Genomic DNA, 20,786 nt, shown 5'->3' on the forward strand with positions numbered 1-20,786 from the left:
TTCTAGACCAGCTACTGTATCTATTGTCTGGCGCTCCTTCTAGACCAGCTACTGTATCTATTGTCTGGCTCTCCTTCTAGACCAGTTACTGTATCTATTGTCTGGCGCTCCTTCTAGACCAGCTACTGTATCTATTGTCTGGCTCTCCTTCTAGACCAGCTACTGTATTTATTGTCTGGCGCTCCTTCTAGACCAGCTACTGTATCTATTGTCTGGCGCTCCTTCTAGACCAGCTACTGTATCTATTGTCTGGCGCTCCTTCTAGACCAGCTACTGTATCTATTGTCTGGCGCTCCTTCTAGACCAGCTACTATATCTATTGTGTTGTGTTCCTTCTAGACCAGCTACTGTATCTATTGTCTGGCGCTCCTTCTAGACCAGCTACTGTATCTATTGTCTGGTGCTCCTTCTCCACCAGCTACTGTATCTATTGTCTGGCGCTCCTTCTCCACCAGCTACTGTATCTGATGTCTGGTGCTCCTTCTCCACCAGCTACTGTATCTATTGTCTGGTGCTCCTTCTCCACCAGCTACTGTATCTGATGTCTGGCGCTCCTTCTAGACCAGCTACTGTATCTATTGTCTGGTGCTCCTTCTCCACCAGCTACTGTATCTATTGTCTGGCGCTCCTTCTCCACCAGCTACTGTATCTGATGTCTGGTGCTCCTTCTCCACCAGCTACTGTATCTATTGTCTGGTGCTCCTTCTCCACCAGCTACTGTATCTGATGTCTGGCGCTCCTTCTAGACCAGCTACTGTATCTATTGTCTGGTGCTCCTTCTCCACCAGCTACTGTATCTATTGTCTGGCGCTCCTTCTCCACCAGCTACTGTATCTGATGTCTGGTGCTCCTTCTCCACCAGCTACTGTATCTATTGTCTGGTGCTCCTTCTAGACCAGCTACTGTATCTGATATCTGGTGCTCCTTCTAGACCAGCTACTGTATCTGATGTCTGGCTCTCCTTCTAGACCAGCTACTGTATCTGATGTCTGGTGCTCCTTCTGGACCAGCTACTTTAGTCTGGTGGCCTTTTGAAACCAGGTAGATCATCATCTCTGCTTCAGACTGATGTGAGGAGGAGAGATAGCGCTTTCTTTTTAATGGTGGGTCTATTTTGGAGGTTTTTCTATTATCTGTGGTTTAGAGTGATAACGATGTGTCTCTCAACAGGCCCTCATCCTGAAGGAGCTGTCTGTTATCAGAGACCATGCCGGCAGCGCCTGCCTCAGAGAACTGGACAAAACCAACAGTCCTCTGATTATGGCTCTGTGTGGCTCCAAAGGTAGGTCAACTAACCAGCCGCGGAGGTTAAATTCTGCCTTTACCATACACACACTGTCACACACACACATACACTAATCACATGTCAGGAGCTCTGCCTGTACCCACTTCTAATGATAAGGACTAAGTGGTTCTTATTCACTTCAACTAAGACTTCCTGATTCTCTCTGATTTTATTGGCCATTAGAGCGTTGTTGTCATGGGAACAGCTAGGCTACACGTTTGTTTTATGGATTATTTGGGGTAGTACTGACCTGTAGCTGACCTGTATGCTAATATAGCCATTTATATTAGCCTTATTTAATTTTTTCCTGCTTTAGGCTCTTTAATTATCTGTTTATGGTAGGATTTACAGTATAGTTTATTGTCCAGCACTAAAAAATATGCTCAATGGAGATTCTCCACAGATTTCAAAAGCTTAGTCTGTGTCCAGGAAACCAGCCCATGGGTTTAAGGCTGGGGTCGGCGACAGGCGGGCTGGTTTAAAAAACCGGCCTGCGACTTTTTTTGTTGTAAAAATGACTGTAAAATCACCCGGATTTTCAGCTAAAAAAATGAGTTTAATTCAGGAAATCTTTTCCCAAGTATTCCAACGAATAAAGAAAAAAGAGACGTGATCTTGTCCCGATGTCATCAAGGTATGACGTTGTTTTGGGTTTTAGTTGTCAATTTGCAGAGTTCAAAATTATTATAGTTCTGGTCAGGTCCTCCTGACCATTCACTCTGACAAAAATCAGTTCCCCGGGGCTGAATCTAGTCTCCCTACCCCTGGTTTAAGGTAAACAAGTTAGTGTAATGGTAAATGCCCTTAAATCCTTTCCCCATCATGTCTCTTCTCCCTGCTGTAGAGTCTCATCAACATCTCTCCATCATTATGTCTCTTCTCCCTGCTGTAGACTCAGCAACATCTCTCCATGTCTCTTCTCCCTGCTGTAGACTCATCAACATCTCTCCATCATGTCTCTTCTCCCTGCTGTAGACTCATCAACATCTCTCCATCATCATGTCTCTTCTCCCTGCTGTAGACTCTCATCAACATCTCTCCATCATCATGTCTCTTCTCCCTGCTGTAGACTCTCATCAACATCTCTCCGTCATCATGTCTCTTCTCCCTGCTGTAGACTCTCATCAACATCTCTCCATCATGTCTCTTCTCCCTGCTGTAGACTCATCAACATCTCTCCATCATGTCTCTTCTCCCTGCTGTAGACTCATCAACATCTCTCCATCATCATGTCTCTTCTCCCTGCTGTAGAGTCTCATCAACATCTCTCCATCATCATGTCTCTTCTCCCTGCTGTAGACTCTCATCAACATCTCTCCGTCATCATGTCTCTTCTCCCTGCTGTAGACTCTCATCAACATCTCTCCATCATCATGTCTCTTCTCCCTGCTGTAGACTCATCAACATCTCTCCATCATCATGTCTCTTCTCCCTGCTGTAGAGTCTCATCAACATCTCTCCATCATGTCTCTTCTCCCTGCTGTAGACTCTCATCAACATCTCTCCGTCATCATGTCTCTTCTCCCTGCTGTAGACTCTCATCAACATCTCTCCGTCATCATGTCTCTTCTCCCTGCTGTAGACTCTCATCAACATCTCTCCGTCATCATGTCTCTTCTCCCTGCTGTAGACTCTCATCAACATCTCTCCATGTCTCTTCTCCCTGCTGTAGACTCTCATCAACATCTCTCCATCATGTCTCTTCTCCCTGCTGTAGACTCTCATCAACATCTCTCCGTCATCATGTCTCTTCTCCCTGCTGTAGACTCAGCAACATCTCTCCATGTCTCTTCTCCCTGCTGTAGACTCTCATCAACATCTCTCCATCATCATGTCTCTTCTCCCTGCTGTAGACTCAGCAACATCTCTCCATGTCTCTTCTCCCTGCTGTAGACTCTCATCAACATCTCTCCATCATCATGTCTCTTCTCCCTGCTGTAGAGTCTCATCAACATCTCTCCATCATCATGTCTCTTCTCCCTGCTGTAGACTCATCAACATCTCTCCATTATGTCTTTTCCCCCTGCTACATTTCTCATGTATTCATTGATTATTGGCAGTAACTGTATATGGTCCAACTCAATGGTGTTGTGGTTAGAGTGTGTGATTCGATGGTGTTGTGGTTAGCGTGTGTGTGACTCGATGGTGTTGTGGTTAGAGTGTGTGACTCGATGGTGTTGTGGTAGACTAGTGTCCTGTCCAGGGGGTCAGGCCCTGCGATAGACTAGTGTCCTGTCCAGGGGGTAAGGCCCTGCGATAGACTAGTGTCCTGTCCAGGGGGTAAGGCCCTGCGATAGACTAGTGTCCTGTCCAGGGGGTAAGGCCCTGCGATAGACTAGTGTCCTGTCCAGGGGGTGTACTGAGGAGATAGACTAGTGTCCTGTCCAGGGGTAAGGCCCTGCGATAGGCTAGTGTCCTGTCCAGGGGTTAAGGCCCTGCGATAGACTAGTGTCCTGTCCAGGGGGTGTACTGAGGTGATAGACTAGTGTCCTGTCCAGGGGGTGTCCTGAGGTGATAGACTAGTGTCCTGTCCAGGGGGTAAGGCCCTGCGATAGACTAGTGTCCTGTCCAGGGGGTGTCCTGAGGTGATAGACTAGTGTCCTGTCCAGGGGGTGTACTGAGGAGATAGACTAGTGTCCCGTCCAGGGGGTGTCCTGAGGTGATAGACTAGTGTCCTGTCCAGGGGGTGGACTGAGGAGACAGACTAGTGTCCTGTCCAGTGGGTGGACTGAGGTGATAGACTAGTGTCCTGTCCAGGGGGTGTCCTGAGGAGATAGACTAGTGTCCTGTCCAGGGGGTGTACTGAGGTGATAGACTAGTGTCCTGTCCAGGGGGTGTCCTGAGGAGACACAAGATTCTTCTCCTATGAGCCGTTCTGGCTGCTTACTTTTCCCTGAATATGGTAGAATGCTTAGGATTTGTTTGTTGTTTGAGGTGATGATTCAGTAACGCTAATGGTCTTATTTCTTCCTCCCTTTCATTTTCCCTTCCATAGGATCCTTCATCAACATCTCCCAGATGATCGCCTGCGTGGGCCAGCAGGCTATAAGCGGCTCTCGAGTGCCCGACGGCTTTGAGAACCGCTCGCTGCCACACTTTGAGAAGCACTCTAAAGTAAGAACCTCCTCAAGGCCGTTTATTAAACCCGCTGAAATCACCATTATGACTGTATGGAGTCTCAAAGGCTTCATTCATTCATTCATTCATTCATAACATGAAGAGATTAGGCTGGGCTATCGCCCAAATGACACCCTATTTCATAGTGCACTCCTTTTGACCAGGCGACTGATAGGGTTCTGGTCAAAAGGAGTGCATTGTAGGAAATAGGGGGACATTTGGGACACAACTGAGGGACTGAAGCTACTCCTGGAGGACAATGGAAGTAGATACAATTACACATGCAGCCATTTAACATGATTTTCACTGAGTTACAGTTCATATAAGGAGATCAGTCAATGTAAATAAATTCATTAGGTCCCTAATCTATGGGTTTAATCTATGGGTTTAATCTGTGGGTTTAATCTGTGGGTTTAATCTGTGGATTTAATCTGTGGGTTTAATCTGTGGATTTAATCTGTGGATTTAATCTATGGTTCTAATCTATGGATCTAATCTATGGATCTAATCTATGGATCTAATCTATGGATTTCACATGACTGTAAATACCGACTGCATTAACATCTGCTAACCATATGTATGTTACAAATAAGATTTGATTTGATACCTTTTAAATAAAAGTAGGGGCGTGGATCAGAAAACCAGTCGGTATCTGGTGTGACCACCATTTACCTAATGCAGCGTGACACATCTCTTTCACATAGAGTTGATCAGGCTGTTGATTTGTGGCCTGTGGAATGTTGCTCCACTCTTCTTCAATGGCTGTGCAAAGTTGCTGGATATTGGCTGGAACTGTCGATCCAGAGCATCCCAAACATGCTCAATGGTTGACATGTCTGTTGAGTATGCAGGCCATTGAAGAACTGGGACATTTTCAGCTTCCCGGGAATTGTTTACAGATCGTTGCGTCATGTGGCTCTGCATTATCATGCTGAAACATGAGGTGAATGGTGGTGGATGAATGGCACAACAACGGACCTCAGGATCTCATCACGGTATCTCTGTGCATTCAAATTGCCATCGGTAAAAATCAATTTGCATAACCCCATCGCCACCATGGGGCACTCTGTTCACAACATTGACATCAGCAAACCGCTCGTCCTCACAACGCGGTACACGCTGTCTGCCATCTGCCCAGGACAATTGAATTAATCCGCGACGAGCACACTTCTCCAGCCTGCCAGTGGCCGACGATGTGAGCATTTGCCCACTGAAGTCGATTTATGGTGCCGAACAGCAGTCAGGTCAAGACCCTGGTGAGGAAGACGAGCACGTAGATGAGATGGTTTCTGACCGTTTGCGCAGACATTTTTTCGGTTGTTCAAACCCACAGTTTCATCAGCTGTCTAGGTGGCTGGTCTCCGACGATCCCGTAGATGACGAAACCAGGTGTGGAGATCCTCGGCTGGCGTGGTTACAGTTAAGCCGGTTAGAAGTACTGCCAAATTCTCTAAAACGATGTTGGAGGCGGCTTAAGGTAGAGAAATTAACATTTAAATTCTCTGGCAACAGCTCTGGTGGACATTGCTGCAGTCAGCATTAGGGTTTAATGGCAGGCATCCCGTTACCAAGATTTACTGGAATTTACCTCCCAAAACATCTACATTTTTTGGGGGGGAATAAATAACTGCGGAAAAAATGGTAAATTATAACTTATTTAAACGAACAGCATGAAATGGAACTGCTTAATAATATGCCATGTCTACATCTGGCTTCTCTACGGCCTCCGATGAGGAATCAGGGTGGGGACAGGTGGCCCATCTCAGGGTGGGGACAGGTGGCCCATCTCGGGGGGGCAGGCGGCCCGTCTCAGGGTGGGGACAGACGGCCCCGTCTCGGGGGGGGGCAGGCGGCCCATCAGGGTGGTGGACAGACGGCCCGTCTCAGTGTGGGGACAGACGGCCCATCTCAGGGTGGGGACAGGTGGCCCATCTCAGGGTGGGGACAGGTGGCCCATCTCAGTGTGGGGACAGGTGGCCCATCTCAGGGTGGGGACAGGTGGCCCATCTCAGGGTGGGGACAGGCGGCCCGTCACGGGGGGGGCAGGCGGCCCATCTCAGGGTGGGGACAGGTGGCCCATCTCAGGGTGGGGACAGGTGGCCCATCTCAGGGTGGGGACAGGCGGCCCATCTCAGGGTGGGGACAGGTGGCCCATCTCAGGGTGGGGACAGGCGGCCCATCTCAGTGTGGGGACAGGCGGCCCATCTCAGTGTGGGGACAGGCGGCCCATCTCAGGGTGGGGACAGGTGGCCCATCTCAGTGTGGGGACAGGTGGCCCATCTCAGGGTGGGGACAGGCGGCCCATCTCAGTGTGGGGACAGGCGGCCCATCTCAGGGTGGGGACAGACGGCCCGTCTCGGGGGCAGGCGGCCCATCTCAGGGTGGGGACAGACGGCCCGTCACGGGGGGGCAGGCAGCCCATCTCAGTGTGGGGACAGGCGGCCCATCTCAGGGTGGGGGGACGGACAGACAGCCCGTCACGGGGGGGGGGCAGGCGGCCCATCTCAGTGTGTGGACAGGCGGCCCATCTCAGGGTGGGGGGGGGGGACAGACGGTTGGGGGGACAGACGGGGGGGGCAGGCAGCCCATCTCGGGGTGGGGACAGACGGCCCGTCTCGGGGGGGAACGGGACAGGACAGGCGGCCCATCTCGGAGGGGGGACAGGCGGCCTAAATCAGTTTTAAAGCATACCTATCACAGGCACATTGTTGCTATGAACCAGTGGAGCACTTTCTCAGTCTTTCTCTCTCCATCATCTCCATTCAAATTGCATCCAACATAGATAATCCTGTTCTAGATTGATATATATATATATATATATATATATATAGCCCTATTTTATAGATGTCTGAGCCCACCTCTTTCAGGTAATAAATTCAATGCAGTTATTAGCCTTTTTATATTTAATGGGTTATATATGATAAGCTTCTAGCTGACAGCCTCTGTCTCTTGCGCAATATGCAGGCACCTGTCGGCCGCTGGTTTCTCCTTAAAAAACACTCCTGACTTCTAGGACTTCCATGCAGGCAAAGCTAGGCTAGAATAGCTTGCTATTTTAGCGTTTCTATTTTATCATTTCTATTTGCTGAATGTTAAATACAGCAGCCAATAGAACTGATGGGTAGTTTGAAAGAAGAGTGAATGTGCATTGGGTGGTAGACTATAGCAGTTATTAATTCAGACCCATAACCATTCAGATGGTGGTAGGCTATAGCAGTTATTAATTCAGACCCATAACCATTCAGATGGTGGTAGACTATAGCAGTTATTAATTCAGACCCATAACCATTCAGATGGTGGTAGACTATAGCAGTTATTAATTCAGACCCATAACCATTCAGATGGTGGTAGACTATAGCAGTTATTAATTCAGACCCATAACCATTCAGACCCATAACCATTCAGATGGTGGTAGGCTATAGCAGTTATTAATACAGACCCATAACCATTCAGATGGTGGTAGACTATAGCAGTTATTAATACAGACCCATAACCATTCAGATGGTGGTAGACTATAGCAGTTATTAATACAGACCCATAACCATTCAGATGGTGGTAGACTATAGCAGTTATTAATTCAGACCCATAACCATTCAGATGGTGGTAGACTATAGCAGTTATTAATTCAGACCCATAACCATTCAGATGGTGGTAGACTATAGCAGTTATTAATTCAGACCCATAACCATTCAGATGGTGGTAGACTATAGCAGTTATTAATTCAGACCCATAACCATTCAGATGGTGGTAGACTATAGCAGTTATTAATTCAGACCCATAACCATTCAGATGGTGGTAGACTATAGCAGTTATTAATTCTGACCCATAACCATTCAGATGGTGGTTGACTATAGCAGTTATTAATTCAGACCCATAACCATTCAGATGGTGGTAGACACTAGCAGTTATTAATTCAGACCCATAACCATTCAGATGGTGGTAGGCTAGAGCAGTTATTAATTCAGACCCATAACTACGTGAAGAGAAGTGACAGCCATCTAATTCTAGTCCTATATTCAAGGATGGCGTTAGAATGATGCCGATAAGGAAACATAAATGCTGTATTTCCTTTTATTTGACCTTTTAAAGCGAGGAAGAATTGAAGCAGCACTCGAGGGAATGAGGAGGTAGACTAATAACATTGGGAAATATTATGAAAGGTATATATGTGTCAGTCTACTAATTATACAAATAGGCCCTATTATATTTCAAAATATATTTTTACTTGTAACTTTATAGTCTGCATGTGCAGCACCAGAATGACATGTTCTCTCCTTGCTTTGTCATGGTTTGAACAATGTACATGGCAGGGTAGCCTAGTGGTTAGAGTGTTGGACTAGTAACCGGAAGTTTGCAAGTTCAAACCCCCGAGCTGACAAGGTACAAGTCTGTCGTTCTGCCCCTGAACAGGCAGTTAACCCACTGTTCCTAGGCTGTCATTGAAAATAAGAATTTGTTCTTAACTGACTTGCCTGGTTAAATAAAGGTAAAATTTAAAAAATACAGTAGGCTACATTAATACCGTTCACACTCAAAAAGATTAGCCTACAGGGAAGCTGGTTTCATTTATTTACCCAAGAGATCATATAGCTCGCTATATCAAAGGGCTTTTGGTTTTCTGTCGATGCCTAATGTGCAGTAGCTTTTATCATATACAGTTCAATCAGAAAGTATTCAGACCCCTTGACTTTTTCCACATTTTGTTAAGTTAGTCTTATTCTAAAAATTGATGCAATTATTTTTTGCCCCTCATCAATCTACACACAATACCCCATAATGTCAAAGCGGAAACAAGTTTTTGCAAATAAACAGAAATACCTTATTTACATAAGTATTCAGACCCTTTGTTATGAGACTTGAAATTGAGCTCAGGTGCATCCTGTTTCCATTGATCATTGATAATCCTTGAGATGTTTCTACAACTTCATTGGATTCGATCTGTGGTAAATTCAACTGATTGGACATGATTTGGAAAGACACACACCTGTCTATATAAGGTCCCACAGTTGACAGTGCACGTCAGAGCAAAAACCAAGTCATGGGGTCGAAGGAATTGTGCGTAGAGCTCCGAGACAGGATTGTGTCGAGGCACAGATCTGGGGAAAGGTACCAAAATGTGTCGGCAGCATTGAAGGTCCCCAAGAACACAGTGGCCTCCATTATTCTTAAATGGAGGAAGTTTGGAACCACCAAGACTCTTCCTGGAGCTGGCCCCTCGGCCAAACTGAGCAATCAGGGGAGAAGGACCTTTGGACAGGGAAGTCACCAAGAACCCGATGGTTACTCTGACAGAGCTCCAGAGTTCCCCTGTGGAGATGGGAGAACCTTCCAGAAGGACAACCATCTCTGCAGCACTCCACCAATCAGGGCTTTATGGTAGAGTGGCCAGACAGAAGCCACTCCTCAGTAAAAAGCACATCACAGCCCGTTTGAAGTTTGCCAAAAGGCACCTAAAGGACTCAGACCATGCGAAATAAGATTCTCTGACCTGATGAAACCAAGATTGAACTCTTTTTTTTTTGTTAGCCTGAATGCCAAGCTTCACATCTGGAGGAAACCTGTCAGTATCCCTACGGTGAAGCATGGTGGTGGCAGCATCGTGCTGTGGGGATATTATTCAACGGCAGGGACTGGGAGACTAGTCGGGATGCGGCGGATTGAGACACACACAGCCTGATGCAAAAAACAATCTTTAGCTTAAACAGATGGATTGCGATGGGGATTTATGTCAATTAGATTTTCTCGAACCGGCAGAAATTGTAAGCCAAGAGTTGAAAAACGTTCATACGTTGATAGATGTTTCTCTTTCCGAGCAGTAAACAACATCTCCAGCTGGCTCGGTCAGAGCCCTGTTTTCATTTGTTTGCTCTGACAGGGGATGAATCCCAAAATGGCAACCCTTTTCCCTACTTAGTACACTTCTGTTGACCAAGGCTCTGTAGGGCCCTGGTCAGAAGTAGTGCACGTTACAGTAATAGTGAATAGGGTGCCATTTTGGGACTCGTCCAGGGCCTTTTATAATGATGTAACACCTCTCTCTCTCTCTCTCTCTGTCTCTGTGTTGTGTCACAGCTTACTGTGGCTAAAGGCTCTGTAGGGCCCTGGTCAGAAGTAGTGCACTCTACAGTAATAGTGAATTGGGTGTTGGGGCCTTTTATAATGATGTAACACCTCTCTCTCTCTCTCTGTGTGTCGTCTCACAGCTCCCTGCGGCTAAAGGGTTTGTAGCTGACAGCTTTTATTCAGGCCTGACGCCGACAGAGTTCTTTTTCCACACTATGGCTGGTCGAGAGGGCTTGGTGGACACCGCCGTTAAAACAGCTGAGACCGGATACATGCAGGTAACACACACACACACCGCTGGGCTGCTGCCTGCTGCACCGTACCCAACACCCTCTGCTCTCTGCTTGTATTAAAGAAAAGAGGGAACAACGTGTGCTCCCGACAAATCTAAATCTTATCAGGCTCCCTCTTGAGTAGTTATCTCCTAGGGCAGGACTATTCAACTCTGACCCTATGAGGTCCGGAACCTGCTGGCTTTCTGTTCTACCTGGTCATTAATATAACCCCACCTGGTGTCCCAGGTCTAAATCAGGCCCTGATCATTAATATCACCCCGCCTGGTGTCCCAGGTCTAAATCAGGCCCTGATCATTAATATCACCCCACCTGGTGTCCCAGGTCTAAATCAGGCCCTGATCATTAATATCACCCCGCCTGGTGTCCCAGGTCTAAATCAGGCCCTGATCATTAATATCACCCCACCTGGTGTCCCAGGTCTAAATCAGGCCCTGATCATTAATATCACCCCACCTGGTGTCCCAGGTCTAAATCAGGCCCTGATCATTAATATCACCCCACCTGGTGTCCCAGGTCTAAATCAGGCCCTGATCATTAATATCACCCCGCCTGGTGTCCCAGGTCTAAATCAGGCCCTGATCATTAATATCACCCCACCTGGTGTCCCAGGTCTAAATCAGGCCCTGATCATTAATATCACCCCGCCTGGTGTCCCAGGTCTAAATCAGGCCCTGATCATTAATATAACCCCACCTGGTGTCCCAGGTCTAAATCAGGCCCTGATCATTAATATCACCCCACCTGGTGTCCCAGGTCTAAATCAGGCCCTGATCATTAATATCACCCCACCTGGTGTCCCAGGTCTAAATCAGGCCCTGATCATTACAGTGAAAACAACATGCAGTGGAACTGGCTTGGTGGTCCAGAGTTGAGCGTCCTTAGGGGTCTGTTGTTGATGTGTTCAGATCAGAACAGCTCACCATCTGACTAATGACACGAAGCAGAGGAAGGGTGTCGAGTGGTCACACACACACACACACACGGTGACACAACAAGCAGGATTAACGATGCCTATCTGTTGTTGGAGTCGTCCTCTGATCTGATTCTTCTGTGGTGGATGTGTTGTGTGTCAACAGAGGCGTCTGGTGAAGTCGCTGGAGGACCTGTGTTCCCAGTATGATCTGACGGTACGGAGCTCCACTGGGGACATCATCCAGTTTGTCTACGGGGGGGACGGCCTGGACCCGGCCGCCATGGAGGGGAAAGATGAACCGTTGGAGTTCAACAGAGTCCTGGACAACATCCGGGTGAGTCACACACACGTTGCGGCACTACTTCATCTCACACACAGAGAGAGAGACACAGAGAGACACACACACACAGAGAGAGAGACACACAGAGACACACACAGAGAGAGAGACACACAGAGACACACACACACACACAGAGAGAGAGACACACATAGACACACACACAGAGACACATGCAAGCGCAGAGACACACACACAGAGACACACACAGAGACACACACACAGAGACACAGAGACACACACACAGACACAGAGACACAGAGACACACACACAGAGACACACACACAGAGACACACACACAGAGACACAGAGACACACACACAGAGATACAGAGACACACACACAGAGACACAGAGACACACACACAGAGACACAGAGACACACACACAGAGACACACAAACAGAGACACAGAGACGCACACACAGAGACACACACCCATTATTCTCTTAGACCTCACCTGTCGTCAGTCTGGCAACAATAACAATAACAAGCCTACATTTCAAAGTGCCAGGCTTCAGAATGTGCAGACGGTGAAATGAGGATTTACCCAGCATGCATGTTGTCATCTCTATGTCTGTGTTGGTGATGCAGGTCAGCTGTTTGTTCACCCGCTCAGTTAGTAATAACACATCTGCCCTCCTCCCTCTATCCCTCTATCACTCCTCTTCCCTCCATACCTCCTCCCTCTATCCCTCCATCACTCCTCCCTCTATCCCTCCATACCTCTATCCCTCCTCCCTCTATCCCTCCATACCTCTATCCCTCCATACCTCTATCCCTCCATACCTCTATCCCTCCATACCTCTATCCCTCCTCCCTCTATCCCTCCATACCTCTATCCCTCCATACCTCTATCCCTCCATACCTCTATCCCTCCTCCCTCTATCCCTCCATACCTCTATCCCTCCATACTTCTATCCCTCCTCCCTCTATCCCTCCATCACTCCTCTTCCCTCCATACCTCTATCCCTCCTCCCTCTATCCCTCCATCACTCCTCTTCCCTCCATCACTCCTCTTCCCTCCATCACTCCTCTTCCCTCCATACCTCTATCCCTCCATCACTCCTCTTCCCTCCACCCCTCTATCCCTCCATCACTCCTCTTCCCTCCATACCTCCTTCCTCTATCCCTCCATCACTCCTCTTCCCTCCATCACTCCTCCCTTCATCCCTCTATCCATCCTCCCTCCCTCCTCTCTCCATCCCTCCTCTCTCCATCCCTATATCCCTCCTCCCTCTATCCCTCCTCTCTCCATCCCTCTATACCTCTATCCCTCCTCTCCATCCCTCTATACCTCCATCCCTCCTCTCTCCATCCCTATATCCCTCCTCCCTCCATCCCTCCTCTCTCCATCCCTATATCCCTCCTCCCTCCATCCCTCTATCCCTCCTCTCCATCCCTCCATCCCTCTATCCCTCCTCTCCATCCCTCCATCCCTCTATCCCTCCTCTCCATACCTCTATCCCTCCATCCCTCTATCCCTCCTCTCCATCCCTCCATCCCTCCTCTCCATCCCTCCATCCCTCTATCCCTCCTCTCCATCCCTCCATCCCTCTATCCCTCCTCTCCATACCTCTATCCCTCCATCCCTCTATCCCTCCTCTCCATCCCTCCATCCCTCCTCTCCATCCCTCCATCCCTCTATCCCTCCTCTCCATCCCTCCATCCCTCTATCCCTCCTCTCCATACCTCTATCCCTCCATCCCTCTATCCCTCCTCTCCATCCCTCCATCCCTCCTCTCCATCCCTCCATCCCTCTATCCCTCCTCTCCATCCCTCATCCCTCTATCCCTCTATCCCTCCATCCCTCTATCCCTCCATCCCTCTATCCCTCCTCTCCATCCCTCCATCCCTCCTCTCCATCCCTCCATCCCTCTATCCCTCCTCTCCATCCCTCCATCCCTCTATCCCTCCTCTCCATCCCTCCATCCCTCTATCCCTCCTCTCCATCCCTCCATCCCTCTATCCCTCCTCTCCATCCCTCCATCCCTCTATCCCTCATCCCTCCATCCCTCTCTCCCTCCTCCATCCCTCCATCCCCCAGTCTGTCCATACGTGTTCAGAGCAGCCAGCCCTTAGTAAGAACGAGTTGGTCCTGACAGCAGAGTCCATCATGATGAGGAGTGACTTCAAGTGCTGCCGAGACAGTTTCCTCGAGGTAAATAACTATCACTTATCCACTTGACTGCTTCTATGTCTTGCATTCAAAATGGCACCCTATTCCCTACATAGTGCACTTTAACCAGAGCCCTGGTCTGAAGTAGTGCACTGCATACCGTATGGAATAGGGTGCCGTTTGAGACCAGACTATATTATTGATTTTAGATCTATTATCAAGAGTAATGTTACAGCCTATAGACCTATATCAGTCATCAACAGTAATGCTATAGCCTTTAGACCTATATCAGTCATCAACAGTAATGCTATAGCCTTTAGACCTATATCAATCATCAACAGTAATGTCTCAGCCTATAGACCTATATCAGTCATCAACAGTAATGCTATAGCCTTTAGACCTATATCAGTCATCAACAGTAATGCTATAGCCTATAGACCTATATCAGTCATCAATAGTAATGTCCCAGCCTATAGACCTGTATCAATCATCAACAGTAATGCTATAGCCTTTAGACCTATATCAATCATCAACAGTAATGCTATAGCCTTTAGACCTATATCAGTCATCAACAGTAATGCTATAGCCTTTAGACCTATATCAGGCATCAACAGTAATATCCCAGCCTATAGACCTATATCAGTCATCAACAGTAATGTCCCAGCCTATAGACCTATATCAGTCATCAACAGTAATGTCTCAGCCTATAGACCTGTATCAATCATCAACAGTAATGCTATAGCCTTTAGACCTGTATCAGTCATCAACAGTAATGTCTCAGCCTATAGACCTATATCAGTCATCAACAGTAATGTCCCAGCCTATAGACCTATATCAGTCATCAACAGTAATATCCCAGCCTATAGACCTATATCAATCATCAACAGTAATGTCTCAGCCTATAGACCTGTATCAGTCATCAACAGTAATGCTATAGCCTTTAGACCTATATCAGTCATCAACAGTAATGCTATAGCCTTTAGACCTATATCAGTCATCAACAGTAATGTCCCAGCCTTTAGACCTATATCAGTCATCAACAGTAATGCTATAGCCTTTAGACCTATATCAGTCATCAACAGTAATGCTATAGCCTTTAGACCTATATCAGTCATCAACAGTAATATCTCAGCCTTTAGACCTATATCAGTCATCAACAGTAATGCTATAGCCTTTAGACCTATATCAGTCATCAACAGTAATGCTATAGCCTTTAGACCTGTATCAGTCATCAACAGTAATGTCCCAGCCTATAGACCTGTATCAATCATCAACAGTAATGTCCCAGCCTATAGACCTGTATCAATCATCAACAGTAATGTCTCAGCCTATAGACCTATATCAATCATCAACAGTAATGTCCCAGCCTATAGACCTATATCAATCATCAACAGCCAATTATAATGTCAAGTTTGACAGATTTCTTCATTCAAACCAATGTTACCAGCAGTTACACCCCGGCGTAGAGACCGAGACTTAGACCTGGGTAACATCCTCAAATGGCACCCTATTCCCTATGGGCTGCACTACTGTTGACCTGGGCCCATTGGGCTCTATATAGGGACTGGTGTTATCCTGGGCCCATTGGGCTCTATATAGGGACTAGTGTTAACCTGGGCCCATTGGGCTCTATATAGGGACTAGTGTTAACCTGGGCCCATTGGGCTCTATATAGGGACTAGTGTTAACCTGGGCCCATTGGGCTCTATATAGGGACTAGTGTTAACCTGGGCCCATTGGGCTCTATATAGGGACTAGTGTTAACCTGGGCCCATTGGGCTCTATATAGGGACTAGTGTTAACCTGGGCCCATTGGGCTCTATATAGGGACTAGTGGTAACCTGGGCCCATTGGGCTCTATATAGGGACTAGTGTTAACCTGGGCCCATTGGGCTCTATATAGGGACTAGTGTTAACCTGGGCCCATTGGGCTCTATATAGGGACTAGTGTTAACCTGGGCCCATTGGGCTCTATATAGGGACTAGTGTTAACCTGGGCCCATTGGGCTCTATATAGGGACTAGTGGTAACCTGGGCCCATTGGGCTCTATTTAGGGACTAGTGGTAACCTGGGCCCATTGGGCTCTATATAGGGACTAGTGTTAACCTGGGCCCATTGGGCTCTATATAGGGACTAGTGTTAACCTGGGCCCATTGGGCTCTATATAGGGACTGGGGTGACATTTAGGACACAGACCTATATTATGGTCTATCAACAGCCAACAGCAGATCTTCAACCACCGTTCAAATATCATAGATTTATCAGTTATAGATTTATCAGCTATAGATTTATCAAGTTATAGATTTCATCCTTCAGTCACATGTAGGTAAAACATGTTGATTTCTATATAGAATCTGAATGAGTGTATTCCGCCGTTTCCATGACGCTTAGAGAGTGGTAAGCTTGCCCCCCTCCCCCGGTGCAAAACAACAGACCAGCTGAGCTGTACTCCACATCAGTGATGGAGAGAGGTAAAGTGGTGTGTGGGTGTCAATAAAAGTGTGTCATCCTCAACACCATGCATCCCGCTGTTGCCGTCGGCAATGACCGCAAGAAGAAACCCGGGAGACGACGACAGACTACAATCACGCAAAGGTTATATATCTCTACCGTGTACAGACGGCCTTTCCATCTGCCGAACACGGTGTTCTACAACGTGCCCGACGTGGCTGCTGTCAACGCGTCCGTGTTGTACAAGCCAGTCAGCAGGAGAGATTTCATCATGGATCTGGCATGTGAGCTACGGGAGAACCACATGAACGCCAAGAGAGAAGCTACCGGCTGCCAAGGAGGCACGTCCTGCTCTCTGTCTCTCTGTCTCTCTCTGTCTCTGTCTCTCTCTCTCTCTCTCTCTCTCTCTCTCTTTCTGTCTCTGTCTCTCTGTCTCTCTCTCTCTCTCTCTCTCTCTCTCTGTCTCTGTCTCTGTCTCTGTCTCTCTCTGTCTCTGTCTCTCTCTCTCTTTGTCTCTCTTTGTCTCTCTCTGTCTCTGTCTCTCTCTCTGTCTCTCTCTCTGTCTCTCTCTCTGTCTCTCTCTCTGTCTCTCTCTCTGTCTCTCTCTCTGTCTCTCTCTCTGTCTGTCTCTCTGTCTGTCTCTCTCTGTCTCTGTCTCTCTCTGTCTCTGTCTCTCTCTGTCTCTGTCTCTCTCTCCCTCTCTCTCTCTCTTGCTCTCGCTCTCTCGCTCTCAAAAGCACCACAGCTCCCACTGGGGAAAAACAAGACACAACGTGTACAATGAGACCTCCGTGCTCTAGGATTCCTCCTAATAAAGACCTGTCCCATGAGACCTCCGTGCTCTATGATTCCTCCTTTAATGACGTGTACCATGAGACCTCCGTGCTCTAGGATTCCTCATAATAAAGACCTGTCCCATGAGACCTCCATGCTCTAGGATATCTCCTTTAATGACGTGTACCATGAGACCTCCGTGCTCTAGGATTCCTCCTAATAAAGACCTGTACCATGAGACCTTCGTGCTCTAGGATGCCTCCTTTAATGACCTGTCCCATGAGACCTCCGTGCTCTAGGATGCCTCCTTTAATGACCTGTCCCATGAGACCTCCGTGCTCTAGGATTCCTCCTAATAAAGGAGTGTCCGATGAGACCTCCGTGCTCTAGGTTTCCTCCTTTAATGACCTGTACCATGAGACCTCAGTGCTCTAGGATGCCTCCTAATAAAGGCGTGTCCCATGAGACCTCCGTGCTCTAGGATGCCTCCTAATAAAGGCGTGTCCCATGAGACCTCCGTGCTCTAGGATGCCTCCTAATAAAGGCGTGTCCCATGAGACCTCCGTGCTCTAGGATTCCTCCTAATAAAGGCGTGTCCCATGAGACCTCCGTGCTCTAGGATTCCTCCTAATAAAGGCGTGTCCCATGAGACCTCCGTGCTCTAGGATGCCTCCTAATAAAGGCGTGTCCCATGAGTACTGTGACTAGAAATGTTCACATAAAAAAAAAAGCTTCTCTAAACATTAAAAGCTTCTTTAAACATGTATTACCATTTATAATGTATGTTGTTACAACAGGGTTTGTGTATATTGTTACTGTTTCTTCATCAGTACATGCTCTGTAATCCAGGGGGGTTATTTAAAGGTATATTGGTGATTTAGTCTCCCGAGGCAGATGGGGTTACGTCCCATTTTAACAACGTTCCGTCATACACACTCAGGGTCTGGAAGTTCTGCTACTGGTTGATAGGGACAGAAGCCTGAAGGATTGGCATCGTTATTGTTGGAACGTTCCCCTTTTTTTTTTTTGTATATAAACTTTTAATTGGAATGTTGAAAGTCAGATCAGCACAGGGGTCAAGGACTTCTACGACAACTTCTGGTTTCAAATGAATAGGCCTCTCCGTTATCAGCTAATTAACTGATTTCAAGATAGACGCATAATCACCTTTTGTTTTTGTTTCCCCCCCATTCGTTAGTTAATTTAATTTTAGTTTCTAGTCATTACCATATTTTAATGGTGAATAATGTGAGCGTCCGTGCACGCACACTGAGTTGATTTAAGGAACGCGTGGTCAGGTTGCTCCAGTTTACTCTGCGGTTTCTGTCTTTGTCCCCCTCGTCAAGGCCTTGACAGACACGGGCTCAGAGAAGTATATGGAGGTATGGTGTCTAACGTGCATCGTGTCTGGGTAATGGTGTGAGACTAACCACGTGACAACAGCACCGCTTCAAACACTGCATTCAGTCACTTGGTCAATTCTAAAGTTTGGCTTTTTCAACGTGTGTACCCATGTTTGGATTACAGTACTAATCAGGCAAGTGTTGAATCGTAGTAAGGGTTTGATTTGATCAAATAAATGTAAACGTTGTACATCATTTTTAAATACATTTTATTGTGGAATGCATCCACGGTTGATTTGAATGTTGTTTTACTAATCGTCTAAGAGTTGCATCGTTATGGGGTTTTGATCAACAGAATGTTTTTGGCAGGGTTGATTTAAATGGATTGTGGATGAAATGGAATGAGTGTTTCTTGTTCTGTGATGTTACTGTCTGTCCTGCACAGCCTGACCTAGTGCATAGTGCTGTGTTTGAAAGACCAGTTTTACACTGTGCAGCTCTGCTGGTGTGTTGTGTGGAAGCATGATCTCCTAACGGTTCTCTTGATTTACCAAGGTCTGTACACTACATTATGTACTAAGTGACCCAGCGGCAAAAGTGGTTGAAGAGTTATCACTTTAGAACCCCTTTACAACCATCACTTTAGAACCCCTTTACAACCATCGCTTTAGTACCCCTTTACAACCATCACTTTAGAACCCCTTTAGAACCCCTTTACAACCATCACAACCATCACTTTAGAACCCATTTACAACCATCACTTTAGAACCCCTTTACAACCATCGCTTTAGAACCCCTTTACAACCATCACAACCATCACTTTAGAACCCCTTTACAACCATCACAACCATCACTTTAGAACCCCTTTACAACCATCACAACCATCACTTTAGAACCCCTTTACAACCATCACAACCATCACTTTAGAACCCCTATACAACCATCACTTTAGAACCCCTTTACAACCATCACTTTAGAACCCCTTTACTACCATCGCTTTAGAACCCCTTTACAACCATCGCTTTAGAACCCCTTTAGTACCCCTTTACAACCATCACTTTAGAACCCCTTTAGAACCCCTTTACAACCATCACAACCATCACTTTAGAACCCCTTTACAACCATCACTTTAGAACCCCTTTACAACCATCACAACCATTTTTAGAACCCCTTTACAACCATCACTTTAGAACCCCTTTACAACCATCACAACCATCGCTTTAGAACCCCTTTACAACCATCACTTTAGAACCCCTTTAGAACCCCTTTACAACCATCGCTTTAGAACCCCTTTACAACCATCACTTTAGAACCCCTTTACAACCATCACTTTAGAACCCCTTTACTGTCATTTCTACCAGCTTTTTATTTATTTATTTAATAAATTGTTTTTTTCCCACTGGGTTTCTGAAGTGTTACATCTCAACAGGAGTGAATTATTGACATCTTATCATAGCTGTTATTGACATGGCTCTCTCTCTCTCTCTCTCTCTCTCTCCCTTTCTCTCTCTCTCTCTCTCTCTCTCTCTCTCTCTCTCTCTCTCTCTCTCTCTCTCTCTCTCTCTCTCTCTCTCTCTCTCTCTCTCTCTCTCTCTCTCTCTCTCTCTCTCTCTCTCTCTCTCTCTCTCTCCCTTTCTCTCCCTTTATCCCTCTCTCTCTCTCTCTCTCTCTCTCTCTCTTTCTCTCTCTCTCTCTCTCTCTCCCTTTCTCTCCCTTTATCCTCTCTCTCTCTCTCTCTCTCTCCCTTTCTCTCCCTTTCTCTCTCTCTCTCTCTCTCTCCCTTTATCTCTCTCTCCCTCTCTCTCTCTCTCTCTCTCTCTCTCTCTCTCCCTCTCTCTCTCTCTCTCTCCCTCTCTCTCCCTCTCTCTCTCTTTCTCCCCTTTCTCCCTCTCTCTCTCTCTCTCTCTCCTCTTCTCTCTCTCTCTCTCTCCCTTTATCCCTCTCTCTCTCTCTCTCCCCCTTCCCTTTATCTCTCTCTCTCTCCCTCTCTCCCCCTTTATCCCTCTCTCTCTCTCTCTCTCTCCCTTTATCCCTCTCTCTCTCTCCCTTTCTCTCTCCAGCAATACGTAACTGAACGGGCACATAAGA

General features: G+C 47.0%; 1 protein-coding gene across 1 annotated transcript in view; it reads left to right on the plus strand.

Moving 5' to 3' along the window:
* Positions 1-17,472, plus strand: part of LOC135534004 (DNA-directed RNA polymerase III subunit RPC1-like) — a 44,335-nt gene extending 26,863 nt beyond the window's left edge. Inside the window, 7 exon segments of the mRNA XM_064961165.1 lie at positions 1,171-1,282; positions 4,281-4,399; positions 10,606-10,743; positions 11,838-12,008; positions 14,058-14,171; positions 16,631-16,926; positions 17,382-17,472. Of these exon segments, the coding sequence (XP_064817237.1) occupies positions 1,171-1,282; positions 4,281-4,399; positions 10,606-10,743; positions 11,838-12,008; positions 14,058-14,171; positions 16,631-16,926; positions 17,382-17,472 (1,041 nt within the window).
* The last annotated feature ends 3,314 nt before the right edge of the window (positions 17,473-20,786 follow it).

The sequence above is a fragment of the Oncorhynchus masou genome, unplaced genomic scaffold (genome assembly GCF_036934945.1).
Source record: "Oncorhynchus masou masou isolate Uvic2021 unplaced genomic scaffold, UVic_Omas_1.1 unplaced_scaffold_2911, whole genome shotgun sequence".
NCBI lineage: Eukaryota > Metazoa > Chordata > Actinopteri > Salmoniformes > Salmonidae > Oncorhynchus > Oncorhynchus masou.